We start from the raw sequence: 24,596 nt of genomic DNA, 5'->3' as shown, positions 1-24,596 counted from the left end.
CTCAGTCTGAGAATCCACCCTGAGGGAGAATGTTCCAGGCGAGTGAAGGACAGCTCTACTCGCAGCATGAAATACCTCGTTCATCCCTAGGGGTCATTCTGCGATGCAGCCACCACAGGCACTGAGAGAGCAAACAGGTGTGAAGTTTTACAGCATGTTTTCCATCCCTGGAATAACTGAAATAGATACTACATGATTATATCGCATCGGATCTCACACACCTGCGGATGTACATAAAAAACATTTGTCCTCTAACAATGATTGTGTTTACTTGTAAAGACGGGCATGGTGGTGACAGTCCTTTGCGCTTGGTCAGAAGATTGAAAATCCCATCCATGAGCGAGGAGGTGGGGACATTGGAGGTCCTCTCTAGAAGAACCCCCTTCTCTGTGCTGCCTTTTCCTTCCTTACCGTGAGCAGATGGGTCCAGGGCTGCCTACACCCTTCCAGTGAGATAAGGGGCCCACCGACTTCCAGAGCAGCGCAGCCATTTGACCTTGAGAAATGTCAGCCTCAGGGCAAAACCCATCTCCCAGGAGCTTCCCCGAGTGATGTCAACAATCTCAGAGTTACAGTCCATCCCGGTCCCCTGGGAAGCTGTTCCAAGGTGCGGATACCGCTGCTGCCTCCTGGGGAGTTTTCTCCGGGCCTGGTCTCCCCGATCCTCCATCCGAGATGGTTTGGGGCTCCCCCACCTCTGGTCTCCCAGGCCCTCCCATCCACTGCCCTGTGCCTCTCCTGGCCCCGAGTTTAAACACCCGCAGGTTGTCCACATCAGTCAGTAGTGGGTGGGACAAGGCCAGGGCAAAGGCTCTGAGCTCGACCAGATGAGCCTCTCCCGCACGCCTTATGAAGAAACAGCCAAATAAGCAGATAAATCTGCAGCGTGTGGACCAGTCCTGGGAGCCGGTGAACCGGGGGAGATGCATCACGTCCCCATGCAGTTTTACAGTAAAAGTGACCTCTTGGCAGCATTCGTGCCTCTGCCTTTCCTAGGGCTCAGCTCGTAAGCCCCGCTCTTTCCTTTTCACCTGGACCTCATGAACACCTGGCCGCCTGTTTTGATGAATGAACTGAGTTTCTCTGGAGCTGTTGTTGCCTGTGAGGCTTTTGGCTTCAGGCTCCTGCAGAGGCTGTGGGGCTCGCTTTCTCCTGTTCCTTGGGCTGCCTGGGCTTCTGCTTAATGCCCTCCATCCACGTTGTGCATCTAGGTCTTGTCCTTTATCCTCACACAGAGATGTTTTTCCTTTACTCTGTCCTCTTTGCCTTACTTTCTCTGCCTCACTGTTGAGTCCATCCTGCTGTTATGATCACGTTCACGGCTCCCCCCACCCCTACCCTGTCTGCCCGTGGGATTACAGCTCCCAGAAGAGGAATCAAAGGCTCATTTCCTTTTTCCTGTCCCTGGTGCTGATTGCTTTTGCTGCACTGAGGCATAAGCAGGTTAATAAAAACTTTCTGTGGTCCTTGTTGGTTTGGGTGTACAGGAATGATGGAGACAGAGGGAAGAAAGAAAGGAAGGAGTTGAGAATGGAAGGAAGCGCAGGGCAGGAGAGGGAGGAGGGATGTCTCCAGAACTGCCCTATCAGAGCTCTTTCTCACTAACACAGAGCTGATTTTTTAGTTATTGAAATTGTGATGGAAACAAAGGAGCACCACAAGATAGTTGGAAAGGTTTCCATTTTCAAAATAATATTTGAAATATGAAGTTGAACTTATGTGCGTCTGAGATCAATTCTGATTTAGAGTCAATTTTAAAGGTTTTTTTAAAAAAATATTTTCTTAAAGTATAGTTGATTTACAATTTTGTGTTCATTTCTGCTGTATAGCAAAGTGACTCAGTTATCACATCTGCAGAGCCCCTTCTGCCATGTGAGGAAACATGTTCTCAGATTCTGGGGATTAGAGTGTGGGCATCTTTGGAGGTCGTTATTCTTCCAAGTAACTTTTCAAATGGATAATGAACAAATAAAAGATTTAATCAGAAAATTTTAGAATATATGAATAACCTAATATTTTAAAAGAATGCATTGATAACCAGTGCCAATGTAAGGTAAAATCAAATATTGCATTTGTTTACAAACTAATGGGTAGAAAAGGATGGCTGCCTACTTTCTGGTTTAAAGAAGTTTTCATTTGCATAGTGCCATATAAAGAAGACTAGAAAAAAATCAACCGAAAACACCTGGGCTGACATCCTGGATTGTCTGATGAAGATGAGGCATTTACATTTAAACTGCATACATGAGTATTCATGTCTGTCCAATTATTGACTAGAAATCGAGCTTAATTACAAGTTGTTAGACTCTGGAGCTGTGTAATAGGCTTTTAATGGTGTCTGTAGAGATTAGACACCTAATCTCTGAGCTTTGGAACCTTGCTCATGGACCTGTTGTACCTGAGAAAAACCTGCTCAGTAGACACTGTGGGTGGACACTTTAGCTGGTACTTAGGTGTCATCATAAGTTGAAGAGGATGCTGAAACGATTTTCTGAAGTTCTAAGGAACAATCATTCAGTTTTATAAGCCTTTGAAAATATTCTACCTTCAAGAATGGAGCAAAACCCACTAATGTCTCCCCTAGGACTTCTTTTTTTCCTTTTGCAGAAGAACAAGAATAATGAAACCATTGGTAATGAACCCTTTTTCAGTTATGTACGTATTTATATTTTTTGTGAACATAGATATATCAAAGATTGTGGATTTACTTTTCGTTGGGGATGCAAGTCAAAGAGCAGCTAACTATAGTCTTGGGGTGGGGGCTGCTCCCCCAAAGGCCATGGAATGGGCTCCCCAGGCTGTGGATCTTCCTATGGAGTTAACAGCATCTGAATGATAGAAAGTAAATGTGATAGAAAAGAAACGTGAATGCCTATTGCAAAGTGTTCAATTATATTTAAAGTGGAATTCTAATTCTATAAGAGTATTAAGGGACAATTATCTAACATATTTAAAATAAACATTGTTCAAATATATGCAGTATTAAGGAATTTAGTAGCTATGGGAGGGAGATATTTAAATATATGTAAGTGTAAATATGCTGCAAAAGGACAAGGATTAATGCGCATTCATGCCCCAATTTCCATGAGAGAGAAAATTCAAACTCTGCTGTAGTAGATGCCAATGGCCAGGAGAGATTAGTTCGATACTGATATTTATAACCTTAACCCCATTACAGTCCACAATTGTTAGTAATAGAATTGAATTAAGACCCTTTTTAAAAGTATGATTACAGGAAGCAAAGATAAGTGTACACAGATCCTTGTCAAGTAGATGAATGAATAAAGAAATAAAAGATTGAATCTGAAAATTAAAATGTCAAAGAGAGACAAAACTGTGTTTTAAACATTGTGAAATCCTGCTGTCTTGCAGCCTATGGGAGGCTCCTTGGATGTTCTGACCGAAGGTTAGGGCCCTGCTTCTGTTTCCTCATCCTGCATGGTGTGGTGTCTTGTCTGCTGTAAATGTACAATGAATAGATGTTGATCAAACACATGAATTTAGTGCATTTAAGAACGAATCTAACCTTTTAGCTGCTGATTCAATGGGAAGATGTCATACACTAACGTACTGTGCTTTGGGCTTCCTCTTTGGGGCAAGTGTATGTAAAATAGACGTGAGCCCCACCCTCATGGCAGTTACCGCAAAGGGCAAAATAATGGCCAGTGCACTTAGATTCTTGTATTATTTTATAACTCACAGATGTCCATGAATATTTTTGTTTTTCCCCATTTTCCCAGAACTAAGGGGGTGAGTTTTTCAGCTAAAGCAGATCTGAAGCATAAACGAGGCTTCCTGAGTACAGATGTTTGAATCAATGCCTCACTTCACATGTGCCTGAGTGAAGTTGCTGCATTTCTGTTCCAGGAGGTGTTGTGGGTGCAGGTGAAGTGTGAGAGGCAGATTCTGGCTTCCCGAGGGCGGTGTGATTCGTGTCTGCAGTCCTGGGATTCTGCAGCACATGATCTTCCTGAGAGCATCTTCGGAGCATTAACCATGGTCTCCCAGGGACCCTGGGGAGCAGACAGGCAGCATTTGGAGTGGCTCGGTTTTACAACTTTGGAAACCAGAGCGTAGAGTGATGCTCTCCTCAAGGGCCTTCACTTCCCTCTGGTCTATGCGTTACCCAAAGGCAGGTGGGACCATAGCATTAGGACAGTGATGGCACCCAGCAGGGATGTGGTTCATGTTTACTGAACTAAGAAGTTAATGAAAACAAGTATTGTTGTGTGAAAAAGTTCACACTCCCATTTCCCTATTGAATTAATCAGCTGGAAGATTTATTATTATCCATATATCCATAGCAGGAGGGCTCCAAAATATTGACACTTTTTTTTAAGAGCTATTTTTATTTTTTTCTATGGAATCACTTTCATTTTATTTTTTGTTACTTTTTTATTGAATGAAAGATTCTTTAAATTCTAGAGTGCTGTACAGTTTTCAAAAATTTCACACACATGCTTTTGTAATGGGCAGGGCAGGCGTGCAGCGTTATCAGGAGACTATTATCGCAAGATCCTTAGCTCAGCGGTTAGTGGTCCCGCTCTGCCAACAGTCAGCCTGGCAGTGGTGGTCCTCATGGCAGAGAGTGTGGCGAGAGGTGGATTGCGGTCTTCACCCCATGGGCCTCCAGACCCTCTGGGCTCGGGCTGGCAGGTGAGCTGCGTCCCTGGGGACAGGCCAGGGGTGTGTCCCGCAGTGCTCCAGAGCCCTCGCCGCAGCCGCCCACTGGGCGGGCCCAGGCCCTGAGGCAGCGGGAACCTCTCCACCATCCCCGCCTCCACGACCTGATGGCAGCCGGGGCTGCATGGGTCGGTCCATGGAGGCCTCAGCAGCTGGAGTGTATGGACACTGCCATAGGGTAACAGCTTCAACCAGCTTCAGTCTCTCTGTTCAAGTTTCAAAACCTGGTCCAGCTTAGATCAGTTGTCCACCCCTAGGGAGGTGGCCAGAGGTCAGGGTGAAGTGGCAAGGACATTGTGCATCATTACTTCAGGTCCGGCTCTGTGGCTGCGGCTGTTCGCAAAGAAGGGCAGTTGTCCTGAGCTAGGAATTAACCTGACTGGTATTTGCTACAACGGGTACTCCTGTTGACCCTACACAAATGATTCCCGTATAAACAGTTCTCTCCAGTTTAAATGCAAAGCCTGAGGCTGGCTGGGTCCTGGGTGCGCGACTCCCTCGGTGATGATGGCTGGGCAGGGTCGGGGGACCTGAGGGCACAGCCAGCTGACATCTGCCCCTTCAGCCAGGCCTGGGCACTGGCGGGAGGACCCAGACTGGGTGCTGGACAAATGCTCCCGGGCAGGATAACCAGCCCCTCCCCCAGGACCCCCTCCACTTAGCCAGGCCTGGACCTTGGAGGGTAAAAGCTGAGCCACCAGACCTTGTTCTTTCTTGTCAGAACAGAGAGTAACATTTGTTTGGTGGAGATTTATAGGGACATCGTTACCTGACCATGACCTGACCTCAAGAACAAAGGATCTGACACTGAGAAGTTTTAACAGCTAAGCACCCCCTCCCTCATCTTTGCTGTACGTGGGCTTTGCTGAAAGCTTTCGGGAGTTTGGGGTTTTTAAGGCATGAGCTGCCCACCTCCTTTCTCTGCTCCAAACTCCGACATTTTGGTATTGTTTGGCCTCACTGTGCATCAGGCACACCGACTTGCGTTTGATAACAATTTCATATAATCCCATAGTAACTCTTTTTTCCCCTACCCCTCTATTGCCCCTCCTCCTCCCCTCTCCCCACTGGTAACCACTAGTTTGTTCTCTGTATCTGTGAGTCTGCTTCGTTTTTGTGTTATTGTTTGCTGTATTTTTTAGATTCCACATCTAAGTGATACAGTATTTGTCTTTCTCTGTCTGACTTATTTGATAATCTTTAATTACTGGTGAAGAACAACACATTTGTTCAAGCATGAAGCCTCTAGAACACCTTGTCCCCCACTCTGTTACTTAAATCAATCATCTGACCCTTCCCCCCTTGGGAAACATGAGAGCTTCCAGTGCAGGGACTGTGTATTGTTTACCTGTGTCGCCATAGAAACCCATAAAGTGTGGCATAAAGTGTGAGGCCAGCAGGTGTGAGAATGGACAGGGGTTGGTGGTGATTAAGGGCTATGGGAGTGATGGAACTCTGAACCACAAAAGCCGTTTGGAAACTACGTGGTCAGAGCTAGAGGTCCAGAGGTTTCAATTACCAAGGGTCAAAAGCCAGGAACCAAAGAGAGACTGGTCCAGTGGATATGCAAAGACAGATGTGCAGGCAGTTCATGGGCTGGGAAGGCCATCACCGGGCACGACATGTGGAGGCAGTCAGGAAGGGAGGCCATCCCAAGAGTTAAGTGGCCACTGGTAGAGTGACCCGTGTTTGGAAATTGCTGTGATGTCTCTCAGTCAGGCAGATGCCAGCGCCCTGGTGTGGCTGGCCTGTCCCAGTGTAGGAACATCATCTCACTGACCAGCACAAGGTCACTGCTGTGGTTGGAACACATTGCAGCCACCGGAGGCAAAGCGAGTTTGGTCATTTTCTAGCTGATCTGGAGAAAGGATTCCTTTTCTAAAGGGAATATTTCTAAATTCAGGGAGTTTGATGCCCACTCAATGGTGGGTGGGAAAAGCTGTGGGTGGCAGGAGACCTGGGTTTATAGATTCCTCTGTATATACAGGTGTTGGCCCCTTGTCCAGTACACACAGTATCTGCCAAATGAGGAGGAAGGTGTGCCTCTGAAGGCAGTTGGGGCTGGGGCACTCTGCTGGGGGAAGGAGGTTATATCCAATCCCGTATTTACCATTTCTGTACAATTTGTTCCTCCCTGGAGATCTGAGTTGCTGGTTATGTGATTTTCCTTCCTTGAAGAACTTCTTTTAGCATTCCTTATAGGGCAATTCTGTTGGTTGCAAATCCTCTCTGTTTTTGTCCTAAAATGGCTTTATGCTTGCCTTCATTTTTGAAAGACATATTCACTAGGTATAGAATTTTGGGTTGAAAAACTTTTCTTTGTTTCAGCATGATGAATGTGTCATTGCAACTTCCTCTGGCTTTTTGATGATGTCAATCATAAATCTTGTCATTATCCACTTTCACATAATGTGTTATTTATCTCTGGGTCTTTTAAACTCTTTGTATTTTCTTAGATTTTCAGTAGTTTGGCTGTGATGTATCCCAGGGTGATTTCTCTTTATTACACTTAGGGTTCATTGAGATTCTTAAATCTCTGTAAGGGTGAAAATTGGCTGCAAAGTGCACAAGGAGCCCCTGGGTCTCATAGTGGGAGTTTCACAGATGCAAACACTTCCCAAAACTCATTGCACTGTATGCTTAATATCTATGCATTTCACCACATTCAACCAAGACAAGTGACTTAAAGCTTTAATGTAAAAAAAGTGTAACTTATGGAAGCTAGATGTGTTGATTTTCCTTAATAAATGAGTCTATTAGGACTAAGTCTGGGGAGTCAATTTGTAATTTCATTTCTAAGGACACTTTTAAAAATCTCTGCATATATTTTATCTTCTAAATGATATAAGCCCTGGTTAAAATGGAAAAAAAAAACATATAGGTAAGGTAATAAAAAAGAAGGATACTTTAAAATCATTTTTTAAACTATTAAGGAAAGATCTTCATAATAATATGCTCAAGAGTCAAATAATCTATGAAACTGAAAGAGAAGCATCTTAAGGTCTGTGGGTGTGGGTGTGTGTGACTGAGAGAGAGAAAGGAAGGAAGGAATGAAGGAAGGAAAAGATGAATGAACTGGAAGGTGGTGGGAAGGAGGGCTTTGTGAGTCTGGCTGTTCTGTTTCACTGCAGATGTCTGAGTGTGAATGCAGGCCAGCAGGCTAATACTAGGTACATTTTTGAACTCAAGGAATTGAACTCTGCAGAGACACTTTGTTGCCATGCACTGATGTGCTGCTCTGCCTTAGCCCTTCTCCCTGGCCAAGGTTGAAGATTTCACACTGTGTTGCCCACATGGCTGTGTCAACCATTGTAAATTAACACATGACGTTTACCTGTGACATCTCCTTCACTCATTGACTCATTCAGCCAGTATTTTTTGTGTGCTGACTACCTGCTAAGCACTCTTCTATGCGTCGAAAGCAGCAATTGCAACAGGGCAGATGGGATCCTTGTGCTTGTGCAGCTTACGTTTGTGAGAGAATCAGGTGATAAGAAGAGAAATAGAATAAGGTGATTGCAAGTAGCGAGATGCACAAAGCAGGGTGGTGTGACAAGGAGCCCCTGGGGTGACTATGTCTGCTGCAGCTTGGATGACCAGGGAAGGTCTGAACATCACATCGCGGGCCTGAGCCAAAGGGACGGACAGGTATGTACCATCTAAAGAGAGAAATTACACTCTCTTCTTGCCAGTTTCCTAAGTAAGTGCAAAAGTACCATTGGAGTCATGACCAACAATTAATGAAAACGTTGATTTTCCAAAGCATGCTGGGCTCTTTCTGGGGAGAGAAGATGAGGACAGTCTGTGCGTCTCCCTGGAGACCCCTTTGCAAATGACTCACTCCCTGGGGCTCAAGAGCACAGAGAACAAACAGAAGCAGGGCCAGCTGATGGCTGCCCCGCGGCCAGAGAGGGAAGCATGGGGCTGGAGAGATAAACACAGCAGGTCACGGAACAGTTAGTCACAGTCACCTGGTGTGCTTTCCCTGTGGGAACAAGAAGATGACAGCACAAACTGCCTCTCCTGCTGGGTCGGCCAGGACAGGAAGACTCCTGGACGGCTAAGCCGGGCATCTCATGCCCACCAAGAGCAGATGCATTGAAGTACATGGACGGTCACTAGTCTGCATCTGGACCACTCCCAGGTGTGTGGAGGTGCCCCCAACACCGGGGCCCTGACTCTCCATCAGTGTGAAGCTGGAGGCCATGAGTGTTCGTGGCTGATGCTCGATCAATGTGGAACCAAACTGGACTTCCTGGAAAGAGAGGCGAAAGGACAAAGAACAGGGCAGAGTCCCATGGGGTAGAAAAGGACGAAGTGTGGCTGGGCAGACATTGTTTTCAGGTCACAGTCACCGTTTTCCTAAAGGTATTTCAGGAGAGCTCTGTGCAGGAGACCTGGAAAGCTAATGGCTGGAAGAATGTGCCACGGGGATCCACCTGCCTCAGAGGGGAGCGGACTCCATCACCTGATGGTTCCCCACCACTTGTGGGTACCTCGCTGCAAACTTCGGCAAACTGGCCTTGCAGTTCAACAAGCAACACGAAGTCTTCTCCTCAGCTGTGCAGAGCCCATGTGCACCGAGATCAGTGCTCAAGGACCAGCTCCCCTCGTGCAGTTTTCATTTATTGTTATTTCCTTTTGGTAGCACTGGACAGGGTGGTTTACGTGCCAAGGGCTGTGCTGACATTCGGGAGCATCCCGAGAGCTGTGACGCTTGGCTGCTGCCTTCCTGAGGCTTCTAGTCAACCTAGGGCGTGCATGCATCCCTCACGGGGTTGGGGGTGGGGTGGGGGCAATGCCTAGCAAAGGGCTCTCATCTGACAGCTCCTCGTGCTGAAGGCGGTGAGAATTCGGGGAAACAGCGTGTAGAAGGGCGCTTTCCTCCCTCAAACGATGAATTAAGGTAACTGACGTTCTCAGAAACGAGACCCATGAAGCTCACAGTTGCTTTAAAAAATTCTCCCTCCTGATTTTCACAGCTTCCTTATTTAGCAGAGCAGATGTTTGGTATATTTTATATTTTCTTCCTTCCATATCCTTTCTCACTCAACTGCCCAAGGCAGCTGCTAGGTTGAAAGTAAACGTATGGGCAGCAAACCTTACCTCTCATATTTTGAATCATCTTAAAAATGACTGAGGCTTTTTATTCCCAAATGGCTACTCTCCGATGCAGCTGGGTTGCAGTGCAGTCTCTCAGAGGATTGACGTGGGGGTCCTGAGTAGTCTGAGAAATTTGTGAAATCCTAGAACCAGAGGTGGTGTAGGTCAGGGTCTCCAGTCAGGAGCCGCATCTGGTAAATATCTAAGTTATTCCCTCTTTCTGTTTGTTTTCCTCTGGAGTTTGGAGCATTTCCACCGAGGGAAGCAGGGAGCAGTAAGGCTGGCCCCATACTGGGGAGTCACCACTGACAGCCCCTCCCCATGTGCCATGTGGAGATCCTGGGAGCTCAGGGCCTGGGCAGGGCATCCCTTCATAAAGACGTGTGGGCAGTGGACGGGCCACGCGCTCCACCCCACCTTCTCAGGCCTGGGCAGAAAAACATGGAAACCATCCATTCTTTAGGGTCCAAGGGACAGAAATTGTAACATGGTTTTAAAAGAAAAAAGTAAAAGCAACAAAAAATAGTGACTGTCAACCCTCTTCCTTTAGTCCTATAGGTTGTTTACTAAATTGGCCCAAAGCCCCAACACAGTGGTTTCACTTTTATGTGGAAAGTTTTCCCAGTGCACTAGTAAATGCCGTTCGCATTCTTGATGCTCACGGCATCACGCAGCCTCTCAGGGCCGTCCTGCCCTCCAGGAGGAGGAGCGAGGCTCATCACGGGAGAGTTCTGCTCTGCAGAGGGCTGGGCAGCTTCCTGATGCCCGCCTTTGAATCTGTTGGCTGAAGCCTGGCCTTGACCTCGTGCAAAGGCATTGGCCACTCAACGAGGGGCCTCAGAGCTCGTGCACTTGGAAACACCTCCCTCTGTCTGAGTGGGGCTGCTTAATCAATTGAATCTACTGGAGAAACTTCTTCATATCCACGTTGGATGTTTGTATTGGCCTGTTCTCTGCCAGGCCCGCCCACGCAGGGCCATGAGAATGTGCTAGGAAAGCCTTTTTTTTTGGGTGCTTAAACTTGAGTTATCCAATTTGGCCTCTTTTCCATAGTTCAGCTTTTCAGACTTTAGCAGGAAATTTTCAGTGTGCTTATACAAGGTTCTGTGTGTCTTAGTACATTTCTACCTGAAGAGCTTTCTTTTTCCCTCTCATAAAACATCGCAACAGAACAACTACCTCATGATATTAAGAATTCAGCATATACTTACAACTGGAGTTCTGATTTTTGGCCTGATTTCCTTTTAGAAATGGTGAAATTAGAGAAAGTGAAAGTATGTGTGGGGTCTTCTCTGGGGAAGGCAGCCCTGTGAATGCAAACGGTGAGCGCCAGTGTTTACGACCTGGACAGAATGAGTCAACACCTGCTTCGTTTGTTCCCTGTAAATGGGAATGACCTTCAGACATCATGGAATCAGTGGAATGCCTGCTGGGAAATTTCTCGAATATCACAGCTCAGTCTTTTTTGCTTCTCTAACTTGTGAACATTTTGCTTCAGCTTCTGCGGGTCCACAAACTACAGCCTAGGGGCCAAGTCTGCCTCTACCTACCACAGTTTTTGAATGGCCTGTGAGCTAATTTATGATTGAAAAAAATCAAGAATATTTCATGACACGTGAACATTACCCAACTTCAAATTTCAGTGCCCACAAATTAGGTTTTACTGGAACATAGCCGTTACTAATTTGTTCATGTATTGTCTGTGTGCTTTTGCATGGGAGGGGCAGAATTGTGGCCTTACCTAAGATATTTACTATCTGGTCCTCAGAGCTGGAGGACCTAGAATTTCCAATGCAGCAGAGAGCTTTGGCTCATCCAACGCACCCTCATGTGCCAGTGTATTTTTACATGTATTGTTTCTAGATAAACAAAATTGTTACTTCCAATTCTTGTCCAATTTTTACCCTCTTGATGGTGCACCTGGCATTTCCTCTGCTCCTCAATAGCATATATGGTCTCAAGAGTACGCTGTGTTCCTGTTCTGTGCTAGAGGCTGAAGTCTCAGCAAGACGACTCTCACATAGTCTCACATAGTCGTCGTAAAACCATTGTTTGTTTATGAATAAATTAACAAATAGGTGAATAGAAGACAATTCATCAAAATATTTCTTTCTCTGTTTCTGCTGCTCTTTTGGAATTCCTAATGACATAAGTGGAATTCTCTCAATCCCAGCAGCTGTTTAATTTCTTCCTTGTTACTTTGTGCCAAGTTCTGGGTGAACTCCTCTGTACTGATATCCACTTTGCTAAATTTATCTTTTCCTCTGTCCAACGTACAGCTTAGCTCATCTATTTATGTATTTAACTAAATATATGACTGTTTTAAACTTCCAAGACATACAGTTGCTTTTTTCAGTATCATCTGCTTTCCTTCGTTTCTGTTTGTAAAAAGTAATTTCTTGTTCACATATGAGGATTTAACTTATTTAATTTTGAGGATCCCAAGCAACTTAATGTAAAGTCATTTTCAGTATGTTTCATAATTTTTAATTTTCGCTTTGGTAAATCCATGTCCCAGTTGTCTTTTCTGGCTTTTTGTTTCTCCTGGTGTTTTTGAACTAAGTCTTGTTTCCTTGTATTGAATGAGAAATTCCTCTTTGTCTCAGTCCCCTCTCTCTCGCTCTCCTTTGAGCTCTTTCTCCACACCCCTGTGCTTATGTCTCCTTCTAATGCTCTTGCAGTTTTCCCACCTGGACCCATCGGTACCATGGAGAGCTAAGATGTGTCCCTGGATGATGCTGGGGATTTGGGCTTTCTCAGTAGTCAGACCTACCACCTCCCTCCTCCCTGAGCTCCTTGTAAACCATAGATTCTTTTCCTGTATCCTTTTGAAAACTGGGGAGCTGTAACCCAAACTCTTGTTTTAATCAGTGATCCCAGCCATGGCTTCCTTGTTGAAAGTGAGTATTAACGAAATGCTCACCAGGAAGCCAACTTTGGTCTCCAGTGTCTTCTTCAAGGCTGCCTGCACACAGCTTTGCATTTCTCTTCCATTTCTAACCTTAGAGATATTTATCTTGTGCTGGTGACTGGCTATGTGTTTCTGGTGACCTGCTTCATATTTTACCTATGATTTCTACATGTTTAAAGCAAAAATGGTAGCTCACAGTAAGAACCACTCTATCACCTGGAAGCCCCAGGCCCCTGGGGTTTTCTGAAGACCTCCTGCCTCGTGCCCTCAGACCTGCTTCTTGCTTCACAGATTTTTAGCCATGAGGCTCCTGCGAGGCTTTCCCTGTGATGGAGGCAGCCCCTGCCTTCAGGACGCTTATGGTCTATCCAAGGTCAATCAACATCTAGAACCAGATGACAGTATCACATCCCTTCCCTGGCCCCTTAGCACCGTCCCCCACCCTGAGCACCATTTTCTCTCTGACTCTAACTGACTCATTGTGGGGAAGCTTTTAGAAGTGATTACAACACTTTAAAACTTATTAAGTAATAGTACGTAAAGCCAGGGTAATAAATGATAGGTCCAAATGGGACGGGAGAGGGGAAAAATATTTTTTTGGCTTCAGTAATATGCCAATACCAAAATTGGAAATAGAAAATGGAGCTTTTGCAAGGGAGGATTAAGAGGTGGGGCACAGGGGGAATTCCAAGTCCCACTTGGAGATGTGCCGTGGAACCTTCTAGTCCAGTTGGGGAGAACTCTGGGGGAATAGTCTGGTCGTTTATTCTTCCATTGGCTTTCGTGGTGTTCCCAGAAAGCCTCTCTGTGAGTCATTCTTTTTAGCAAAAAGGGGTTTTGAGCAGTGCTGGAATGATGGCCTCAATGAGATTTCAAATAGAATATGTAGTAGATGTGTATTTCTTCTCTCCATTTGTATGTTTCATGCCAATGAAATGGCTATTCTTGAAAGTTAAATGGTGAATATTAGCAACTTCATATACTCAACCTGAAAGCTTGACTGTTCAGTTTATTTTGAAGTCCCAGCACCCTCTTTCCAGCTAATAGGGGTTTATATTTAACCTTATTTTGAAGAGAGAAGACACTCAGTTTTATGTATCAACTTGCTTTTCATTTGTTCTATCAGCAGCCTAAAATTATGGGAAATTTGTTAAATAGAAATACTTGCTTTCCAAGGTATTTTTTTCTTAATGCTGTATATATTGGCTACATGGTGCTTCTACTAGGCCTTTCTGATTAAATTGTAAATAAATAATAAAAGTATCTTGGGGGAAAGCTAAAGTAGACTTTGAAATATATTAGGAAACTCGTCAAACTCTGTATTTATACAGAGTTTGCATTTGATTCATTGACTTATCTGTAAACCCATATCAACGACACTTTCTGCTTTTTCATTTTTACTGCAAAGAAGATTACTACAAGGCTCAGAGCTCTTCTTGAAGAATTGCTAGGATAGGGGAATGCATTGCTTCTTAAGAGGAAAGTTTCCTAATTACCTTACAAATATGGGCACAGTCATGAGAGCCATGGATCTTTCACATTAACTGCCACCTTTAAAATCACCTGAAAGCTAGTGTTTAGGAATGTTGGCTAAAGCAATGGCCTCTTAGTACTTTCCAAAGTATAATAAATGAGGAGCTAGATTCATACTTACGTTTAAATCCCAGTTCCTGAATGAAATCTATGGAGTAACAGTAGTCTTTTTTTTTTTAAGCTCTGTGTGAGGAAATATATTACAAATATACAAGATCAGTGAATAAAATCCAAGTTAAAATTGATTGTAAAAACTCTACTTTTTCTCCTTGTTATTTATTCCTTCTGTTAATATTGAATTTCTCCTGCTTAATAACAGAGAAAAATAGCATATAAATATGCAGTTTGGTACCAAGTCATGCTGGCCATAAATTGCCTATTTTGTGAATCTGCTATCTGAATAACTTTGGGAAATCATCTTGAAGTTAGCATACATATTTTTAGTTCTTTTAAATATATGCCCCATTTTCTTATGTTTCTAATTATGAGTGATTATTTATTAGGTGACATATCTTTGGATAATTCATATTTCTTGTATAAATAAGACTGACTACTCAAAGCACGTGGGCAACGTAATACACTCAATTATTTCTGTGCACACAGAATACTTCCCAAACCAGAAAAACAGAGATCATTTCTAGAAATGCCGTGAATTAATTGGAGCATGGCTGTAATTAGGGCTGTGTGTATGTGAATGTGAACGTGGGTGTGTATGAAAACAAATATCTTTTTACGCATTTCTGTTCCTCTTATTCATGGCTGAAGTTCCACATTTTCCTTTGGTATCATTTCCCTTCAGCCTGAAGAAGCTATTTTAGTGTTTCTTTGAGAGCAGATCTCCCAGTGACAGATACTCCAGTTTTCCTTCATCTGAAAATGTCTTCTTTTTGCCTTCATTCCTGAAGGATATTTTCACAGGATATAGAATTCTGGGTTCATAGTTCTTTTCCTAACTTTAAAGTTGTCGTTCCATCTATTCTGGTCTTTGTTGTTTGTGATAAAAAAATATGTGGGAATTCAAACACATTTTTTCTTTCTGCTTTTGGAGTTTTTCTTTACCTTAGGTTTCCAGCAGGCTGGTTATTCTGAGTCTGGTGTGGTTTCTTCAGGTTCATCCTGTTAAAGGTTTGCTGAGCATATTGAATGTGTAAATTATGTCTTCAACAAATTTGGGGAATTTTTAGCTATCATCCAAATTTTTTTCTGCACCTGTCTCTCTGTCCTCTCCTGCAGTAAGTCTAGTGACAGAGATGACACAAACAATGGACCTTTGATCCTTCGATTTCTGACCTGAGAGCTGAAGATTTTTTTTCAATCTTTTGCTCTCTGATATTCAAACTGGATAATTTCTGTTAACCTCTTCAAGTTACTGGCTCATTTCTTTGTCATCTCCATTCCATTATTGAGTCCATCAAGTGAATTTTAAATTGTAGATACTGTATTTTTTCAATTCTAAATTTTTTATTTCTTTTTTTTCTTCTATTTTTCTGCTGACAGCTTCGATCTTTCCATTCATTTCAAGATTGTTTACCTTGACCTCATGGAGTATGGTTTTAACGGACGTTTTAAAGTCATTTTCTAGTAATTCCAACATCTGGGTAATTTCAAGGTTGACTTTATTATCTTTTCTCTTGAGAATTGGTCAGATTTTCCTGGTGTTTTCTATGCCAAGTAATTTGGGATTACATCCTGGTCACTTTGAATATTGTGTTATGAATCATTGGGTCATCTTAAAATTCTTTGGATAAACAATCCTTTCTTTCTGTGTTTTAGCAGGCAGTCAACCTGATTGGTTTTAGCTCACAAACTTTGCCTCACTTTCAGTGGCTGGTGGTTCTAATGTCAGTTCAGTTCTCAAACCTTTGCTTTTCCATTTGGGTCTGCCCTGTTCACGCACCCCTCAGGGGTCAGTCTGGGACCTGTGTGATTGTTTTATATTATACTTCAGTTCTCAAAGCTCTTTTGGGGGTCTGTTCCACACTTGTGTAGCTTGGGGGTGAGGCCAGGACTTTTATTGGTTTGTAACAGAATTAGAGAATTCCCCCTCTGGGTCTCTCCTCATCAAGACTTCCCCTTTAGTCTTTAGCTCTTGGGACCCCTCCCCCCAGTTCCTCTGGTCAGAGACAGAATGGGGTAGGGGAGACTTCAGATGCCTTCAGGGCAACAGCAGCTTTGCAACCAGGACAGTCTTTGGAGCAGGATCAAGAGGGAAAAAAAGGTTTTGAAAGAGTATGTATTTCATGATATTATACTCCAATTAATTAATTCAGTCTTATTATTAGTTAACAAGATGTTATGGGGTTGGAGCAAGATGGATACAACAAGGTCTTACTGTACAGCACAGGGAACTATGTTCAGTACTATGTTGTAAGAACTTATAATGGAAAGGACATTAGAAAGAATATATACAATGTAAAAAATTTAATTAAGTTTTCTATGTTTAAAAAAAGAGTCTTATATCAGGCAAATTTATCCTTCAAAATCACAAAAGAAAGAAGTAACAGAGGAAATGAGGAACAAAAAGATATGACATACAGGAGAAAAATAGCAAAATGACAAAAATGTGTCCTTATCAGTAGTTATTTTAATCTAATTGGATTAAACTCTCCAATGAAAGGTAAAAGGAGTAGAATGCATAAGAAAACATGACCCAATCATATGTTGTCTACAGGAGATTTACTTAAAGTCCAAAGACAAAGTTGGTTGAAAGTGAAAGGATGGAAAAAGATGTTCTGTGCAAATAATAACCAAAAAAGTGCTGAGGTGGCTACATTAGTATTAGACAAAATATACTTTAAGTAAAAAAACTGTTACAAAGAAGGACATCATGTACTGATAAGAGGTCAATTCAAGAAGATGTAATGATTATAAACATATACGAAGCAAACAACAGAGCTCCAAAATATGTAAATCAAACATTGACAGATTTGAAGGGAGACAATTTGTAGACAGTTCTACAATAATAATTGGATACTTCAGTTAGCCTACTTTCAATACTGGAAGGAACATCCACATAGAAGAATAATAAGGAAAAAGAAGACTGGAACAAGACTATAAACCAACTACACCTAGCAGATAAATATGAAACCCTCCACTCAGCAACAGGAGGATACCTGTTCTCAGGTTTCCATGGAATATGATCCAGGATAGACCATATGTTAGACAATGGAAAATTCTGGAGAAATTTTAAAAGATTGAAAACATACAAAGTATATTCTCAGAGTACAATGGAATGAAACTAAGAAATTAATAACAGAAGGAAAATTGAAAATATGGAAATTAAACAATGCATTTTTAAACACCAGTGGGTCAAAGAGATAATTACAATTGTTTTCTATTCGATTATTGCTAATGCGGAGGAGCTATATTTATTTTTGCAAGATGATGTTGCATCTGAATCATTGTTGTGTATTTTTTCTAATAGTTGGTCTGTGGATTCAGTTGACATTCTATATTGATGATAATGTCATCTGCAAATAATTCTGTTTGATCATATTATCTGCAAATAATTCTAGTTATTACAACTCTTCTTTCTTTTTCTTATCTTATAACACTGGCTGGTACAACCAGTGATGTAAGTGTCAAGGTTATCAAGTGTCCTTGATGATTCTCTGATATTAATACTACTATGTCTAAAATTCCACCATAAACAGGATGTTTGCTTTAGTTATGGATAAATTCTTTATTATCTTAAGGATATTTCCTTTTATGCCTAGTTTTCTGAGTGTTATGTAATTTTATCATAAGTAGATTTTGAATTTGATGAAATTCTTCTTCCGTATCCATTAAGAAAATCATGTCAGACTACCAGTGTATGACTTAGCCTTACAGATTTGTTACTATTAAGCTGCATTTGTTTTTCTGCAATAAATCCTAGCTTATTATGATGTATTGCATTTTATCTTGCTATTTCAGTTGGTGAGCAAATATTTTTCTCAAATAATTGGTCTGTATTCATAAGTAAAATGGGCCTATAGTTTCCTTTCCTTTTCCAGCTTTATTTAATTTTGAAATTAAACTTACTCTAAATTGTAAAATGCTTTAGGCAACTTTCCTTCTTTTTCTACTCTCTGGAACTATTTTTACAAGATAGGGATTATCTGTTCCTCCAGAGTTGCCAGAACTCCCTTTCTGGACCAGAGGCTTTTTAGTAGTTCCATTTTGTGATAACATATCCTGTGATAAACAGGAAAACATCTTTCTTTCACATCAAATTTTTAATCAGTGGTAATTATGTAATTTTACAAAGGGAATAAGATGCTTTTAGCTTTAGACTAATAATTAAGAAAGGCATTGTTACACTTCATGTACTTTTAAGTCAGGCTACAGAATAGATTATGTAAAAGCATGTTCAGTGTGGACTGGTATGAAGATCAGAATGGTACGGTCATCTTAGGTTTGCTCACGATCTCTGTGCTTTTCTTCCCAGGACACACGGGACGGTTGTTGAAGTCTCTGTGCTTCACTAGTTTTTCCTTCCTGTTGCTGCACATAATTTTCCACATCACATTGGCAAGTCTGGAGGCACAGCACCACATTGTGCCTGGTTACAACTGTGAGTATGATGGTGGCTTTTCTTTTAATATTATGTATGTGCCTAACAATGCTCATAGAAATGTAGGCAATGATTACATTATAAAATTCATGGCAATTTTTGACCATTTGTTAATCCAATACACTATAAATACATGCAAAGAAATTTATGTACCCAGACAGTGGGGTAATGTGAACAACTTAATTAAAGCATCTTCAACATATATTAGATATTAGACTCCAATCTGTATGTAAGATACTATGCTTGGGTGTAATCTAAAAAAAGAAATCAAGATTTACATACAGACCCTGGAGCTCCCACTATGGCTGGTGAGAAGAGCCATGTACAATATCTAACATGATAAATAAGAGTACAGATGTCAAATAACATTATATGACAGTGACCTCAATCCTATTCTAAAGCATAATGTAAGATTTTGTATATCTTTATGGGAAAAAATGTGAATGACACAATTTCTTTTCCAAACTGGGAGTTCTTTTTTATTATTCATAACGAAATGATATATCTTATACACATTATATTTTGAGGTTTTGATCTGAAAACGTCGACACATATATGCGTCATATAGGTAGTATCATCATTTCAGAATTAACCTGCCATCAGATAAATGCTTCTTCCATTTTTGCAGGATGTGTGACTGTCATTTGAAAAAAACAGAAGCATTTCAAGTAGGTGGAATACTATCCACATGTTTTAAGTGAATGTTTGAAATAGACTAAAATAATAGTTTTAAATGGTCAGTTTTTCGCCGAGGAACCCATTTGTGGGTTTGAAATTTCCTGATCTTTCATAAGTGCAAGCACAAGTGAAATGAAGTAAACCAACCCTTCCCTGTAAAATAAAAACCAGAACAAAATTCTTCATGGATCAAAGAGTATTAACATAAATGTAGCGAGAGATTCTTTAGTGAAATCCGTAGACATAAATTATTCAATATCCCTCACCGCATGACGTTTAGAGAGCTAAACTTCACAGGACTAAAGTTAGCATTCATTCCGGCCATTGTATTGAGTGTCAAGTTCTTCGGATAATAATGCCTATCAAAGATCTATGATTTAAGATATGGTTATTATTTTTTTAATTGAGGTGAGATTCATATACCATAAAGTTCGCCATTTAAGGAATACAATTCAGTGGTTTTTAGGTTGTGCAACTATCACCACTAATTCCAAAACTCTTCCATCACCCCTAAAAGAAACCCTGCACCCATGAAGTTATTCTTCTTTCTCTCTCCATGCATTCCTAAACAACCACTAATTTACTTTCTGCCTCTAGGAGATTTACCTGCTCTTGTCACTTCATCCAAACAGAATTGCATGATGTGCGACCTTTTGTGACTGGCTTCTTTCACTCAGCATGTTTGCAAGGTTCATCCACGTTGCAGCCTGTGTTAGGACTTCATTCCTTTTCATGGCTGAATAATATTCCACCATCAAGATGTGATTTTAATGTTTGATAAAGGTCACATAGTTATTAAAACCTTGATAAAACACAATGTTTAAATAATGGTACTTTAGTTATATTATTATAATGATAAAAAGCATTTATTACATTTGGCTAGATTCAAGTCTCTTTGGACTTAGTAGAAATGTTAGCAGTGATAGTTTGTATTGCTTCTCAATCAAAAATTCTTTGGGTAGTTCTTAATCAGGCATTCCCAGGGCCAGAGGAATGGTTTTGAATCATTCTGAATAGAATGTCTGAATAGCTTGCCTCTTATGGCCACATTCCCATGAATGAGAGCTGGATTTGAAGAAAAAAAGGTAGGCAGGTGTGAGAGGAAGAGCATGGAAAAATCATTTGGTACATCACATCCAGATTAGATTCATACCCAACTATATAATGTTACATATGTAATAATGCTTTGATATCAAATTTTTATTTACCTTCTCTTGAGTAATGACATACCATTGCAATGTAGAAAATAAAATATCTTCTTGTTTAAAAAAAGGCTATTTCATGAATAATGAGTTCTTTTTATCACTGAAAGTATTTCAAAACAGGATGCATTACAACTCATCAGATTTTTCAAATTTGAGCTTATAAATATATAGCTTACCTGTGTCTACAAATATTTCTAGGTACTGAGTGATGTTGTAAAAAGGACTGTGCTAGACGGTGTCTAGATTAGGAAGTGAATGAATCATTTCTTCTGATCCAGAGTCTAGGTCTTTCTATTTTTATTCAAAATAATATTTTCAACAATTCTACAAAAGACAAAATAGAAATGTAGTGTGAAATGTCAAGGCTGTATTCCGTTTTCCACATTTACAAATGAATTTACTGTATGTGGGGTGTCTTCTATAAGGTATAGACAGAGACAGACAGAAAGACACACACTCCTATACACACACACACACACACACACACACCACACGCACGCACCCACACACATGCAAACACCACACACATACCACACATACATACACACATGTACATACCACACACACACCCCACATACCACATATGCACATACTACACACATGCACACACCCTGCACACACACAGAAGCTCATTCTTGTGTTATCTCCTCCTTCCCAGGCAAGGATTCAAACTACTTAGGCCCTTTGGATGGGCCCTATGTTGGTTTCATAAAGTCTGTCTTTCTCAGTGGTGAGGGGTGGAGGTCAGGCAGATCTGGCTTCTTGACGTGCCTCTTCCTGAGCATTCCTTGCAACCCCCTCTTGGAGAGTTAGACCTGCCTTTCCTAAGCTCACAGCCAGCTGTGTGGGCCTCCAAACACCATATATTTCCAGAGATCATTGTGTTCATGCACAGCTGCCTCCCCTGTTACTCTTCACAGAGGTGTATCTTGAACATGTCCAGGTCCATTGTACTGCCTTCCTTCCTTTTTGACATCCCCATATAAAAGTCCTATTCTGTTTCACCCGAGCCAATATAATGGAAATCATAGCAGTAAACTTTATTCCTAACAAGTTAAATTCTAATTTGAAGTTTATTTCCACAAAAGTGAAGTTCCAATATTTTTGATGAAGTCACCACAGAGAAGGGAGATGCAAAAGAATGAGTTTGAAAAGGGATCTGAGCACCATAGGCACCTTGAAAGTGAGTCTCTATAGAGAAATCATCAATTTCTTCTAAAAAAAACGAGCCATGCTGCAATAGCAGTGGCTTACCAGGTCTACAGATTTTTTTTGGTTCAGCTTCATGTGCACTGTTTAAAAGTAATGCATTCTTGAAAAGGGATAAAAGAGGAGAGCAAACAAACTTCAGAGCTGTGCAAACTAGTTTAGTCCAAGATTGACACAGACCAGGTTTTCAGCCTGGAGCATTTTTTAATGATCAAGTTATATAAACTCTTGAAAAACCCTGTCCACGTGGTAATGGAAACACTGACTTTTCATTTCGGGCTGACTTCACCTCACTCGTGTTATTGTTTCTCCAGCATTTGGAGTTTCGATTACACCATCCGAGTTGTAAACACAAACTCCGCTATTTTGATAGCCCACATTTGAAGTTTAGCCTTTTTTTTTTTTTTTGCATCTGTAGATGTAAAGTAGCAAAACTTCAAATAAAAAGACACAAAGTGCCTGGGCCGGCTGTGTTGTGCCTTCTGAATGCCTTCTCTGTGTGCGAGACTTTGTCAAATTAAAATGAAGGAACCCAGACAGGTCCGTGTTCCCCATCTTACTCAAGTGATCTTCAGACTCCAAACCACTAAGCGCTCATTTATATGTGTTTAATTTGGTTTTCCTAACGACTCCTCTCCCTGTTTAAAACTCATATACCCTCACCCTCATTATGGCAAAAGCTCCCAGGATCCCTCAGGAATCTGAGGCGTGTGCTTGGGGGACAACAGTAGCATTTATAAATATTGAGCCATTGAAAGTTCTTTCCCCCCAGAGCCCTGTGAATAGTCACTGGCAGTAGTAAAGGTTGTTTCAAACCAGCCGAGTTAGTGCTTGACTGGCTGGCAGGTTTGTTAAAGATGCCATTGTGCAGAAGGGAGCCCTACCACGCCTCCCCCTTCACTTCCAAAATGGTGCTCTCACCGGTGAGTGAGGAAACCCATGGGGCAGGGGCATCTCTGTGAATTTTCCTCAAACATGTGTTCTGTCGCTTACTGAAATATTTTCATTCATCAAAACTATACTGTTTCGGTCGATCATGTCACTACAGAGCCCGTAGAAATGGTCTGTTCACCTCGGTGGCAGACATGTGGTGCTGCTGGTGGAATTTCAGGGCCAGTCTGGATGCTGGGGCTGTGGTGAAGTGGGCTGTTGACTGAAAGAAACTTCTGAGTTCAAACCTCTGAAGGGAAGATTGGTGGTGATAATAGCTACTATGTAGAAAGCACCTGCTATCTGTAGGGTCATTGTATGCCTTTTCCCAATTAATGACTCCTTTTTTTTCTTGTTAAAAATTGGCTCCAATATCCTTTGCGTAGGGCACTCCACAGGACCTCATTCCATTTAGGGTGGTTTGGGCAGTGAAGGTGGGGCCTGAAGATGTGAGTGTCCACCCTTTTCCAGGCTGGGTCCTGCTGGAGATGGGGACTCGTTTTATTCCCCCACACAGGGCTGTGCCTTCTTATGGTCTCTCTTCTCCAGGGAGGGTCCTTTCTTTTGTATAAATGCAGTGCCCCGTCTGCACATGAGGTTGAGGCGGGGGTGAGGGTGGCATTGAGGACAGTGATGGAGAGACCAGCTGAGGGGGTGAGTGAGGGGCCCAGAGCCACCGCTGGTCTCAGCTGGGATCTTTTCTGCTCTTTCCTCCTCTTCGTGAAACCCCTTATTTAGCATCTGTTTAGGATTATTTTCTCCACTGCACTTCCTAGGACTTTGGATTAGTGCAGTTTCAAAGGGCTTAAATAAGAGTTTCTGGTGTTCAGTCCATGCTTTTCTCTTGTTTGGAGATTTGTCCTTGTAATGAATTGTGTGTTTTCTTTGCTTCATTCAGTTGCTGGGTTCATCATTAAATCTGTTTTCCCCTGAGGGTCAAACCTCTCAAATCAGCTGTGTTTCTCCCCCTGTTGGGGGAGGGGCACCCAGAGTTCCAAGTTTCTCATCCTGAGAGCTTAGGAGCCACTGACAAAGCGGTTATTCTAGGCCTTGATGGTACTTTGTCCTGCTGCCCTTCGAGGTTCCCAGCATCTGAAACCTCAGCAGGTGACAAGCAGACCCAGGGCCAGCTGTGGGCCTGGCGGGTCGGCCTCCCCCCCGATGATGGTGGCGTGGGCCTGTGGAGCGAGCCCCTCCCTAGACGCTCTGCTTTCCGGAGCCCACGCCCACTGGTCTCTGGGTGCACAAATCGGGAGCCTCCATCCCCACATGGTTCATCATTAATCATGCTGGTTGGAGATGGACCCCTAGATTTGCAGAGTCACGGAGGGATCCATCCTCCTGAAAATAAGTCTATGGCCTAAGGAAATTCTTTATTTTTTCATTGGACCCAGTACTGTGGAGGCAAGAGCTAATACTTATGAAACAAGAGACAAAATACTCAAAAGGACACTAACCCGCCTCACCCTAAGAGTCCCTTTTTGCTCCCTTTCTGCGGCCGGCGTCCTTGTGAGCACTGACCCAGGGGCTCCGGGAGGCGGGTCTGGGAAGTGGCTTCCTCTCAGCCCTGTCATGGTCTCTTCCTCTGCCAGCTTCCTGGAAGCAGGAGCTGCCCCAATATACAGCAATTTAAAAAAAAATCCTTGACCAAGCTGTCAGCTTTCTCCTGGCCCCCTGTGGCAGGACGAGGACCACAGTCTAATTTTCTCTTAAGGAAAGTAGCTTAAAAGCATCCGGATTGTATATACACCTTCCGATCCCATGTTTAATAAGAGAAATTAGCCTGAAG

General features: G+C 42.2%; 1 protein-coding gene across 2 annotated transcripts in view; it reads left to right on the top strand.

Annotated features, from left to right (window-relative positions):
- Positions 1-24,596, top strand: part of PIEZO2 (piezo type mechanosensitive ion channel component 2) — a 338,838-nt gene that overhangs the window by 98,593 nt on the left and 215,649 nt on the right. For both annotated transcript variants that reach the window (XM_057700316.1, XM_057700315.1), the window contains exon 3: positions 18,660-18,785. In XM_057700316.1, the coding sequence (XP_057556299.1) occupies positions 18,660-18,785 (126 nt within the window). The remainder of the gene's footprint in view (positions 1-18,659; positions 18,786-24,596) is intronic.

This window comes from Hippopotamus amphibius, chromosome 11, assembly GCF_030028045.1.
Source record: "Hippopotamus amphibius kiboko isolate mHipAmp2 chromosome 11, mHipAmp2.hap2, whole genome shotgun sequence".
NCBI classification, from domain to species: Eukaryota; Metazoa; Chordata; class Mammalia; order Artiodactyla; family Hippopotamidae; genus Hippopotamus; species Hippopotamus amphibius.
Note: the sequence above shows the minus strand (reverse complement) of the source record. Positions and strands in the feature narration are given on the sequence as shown.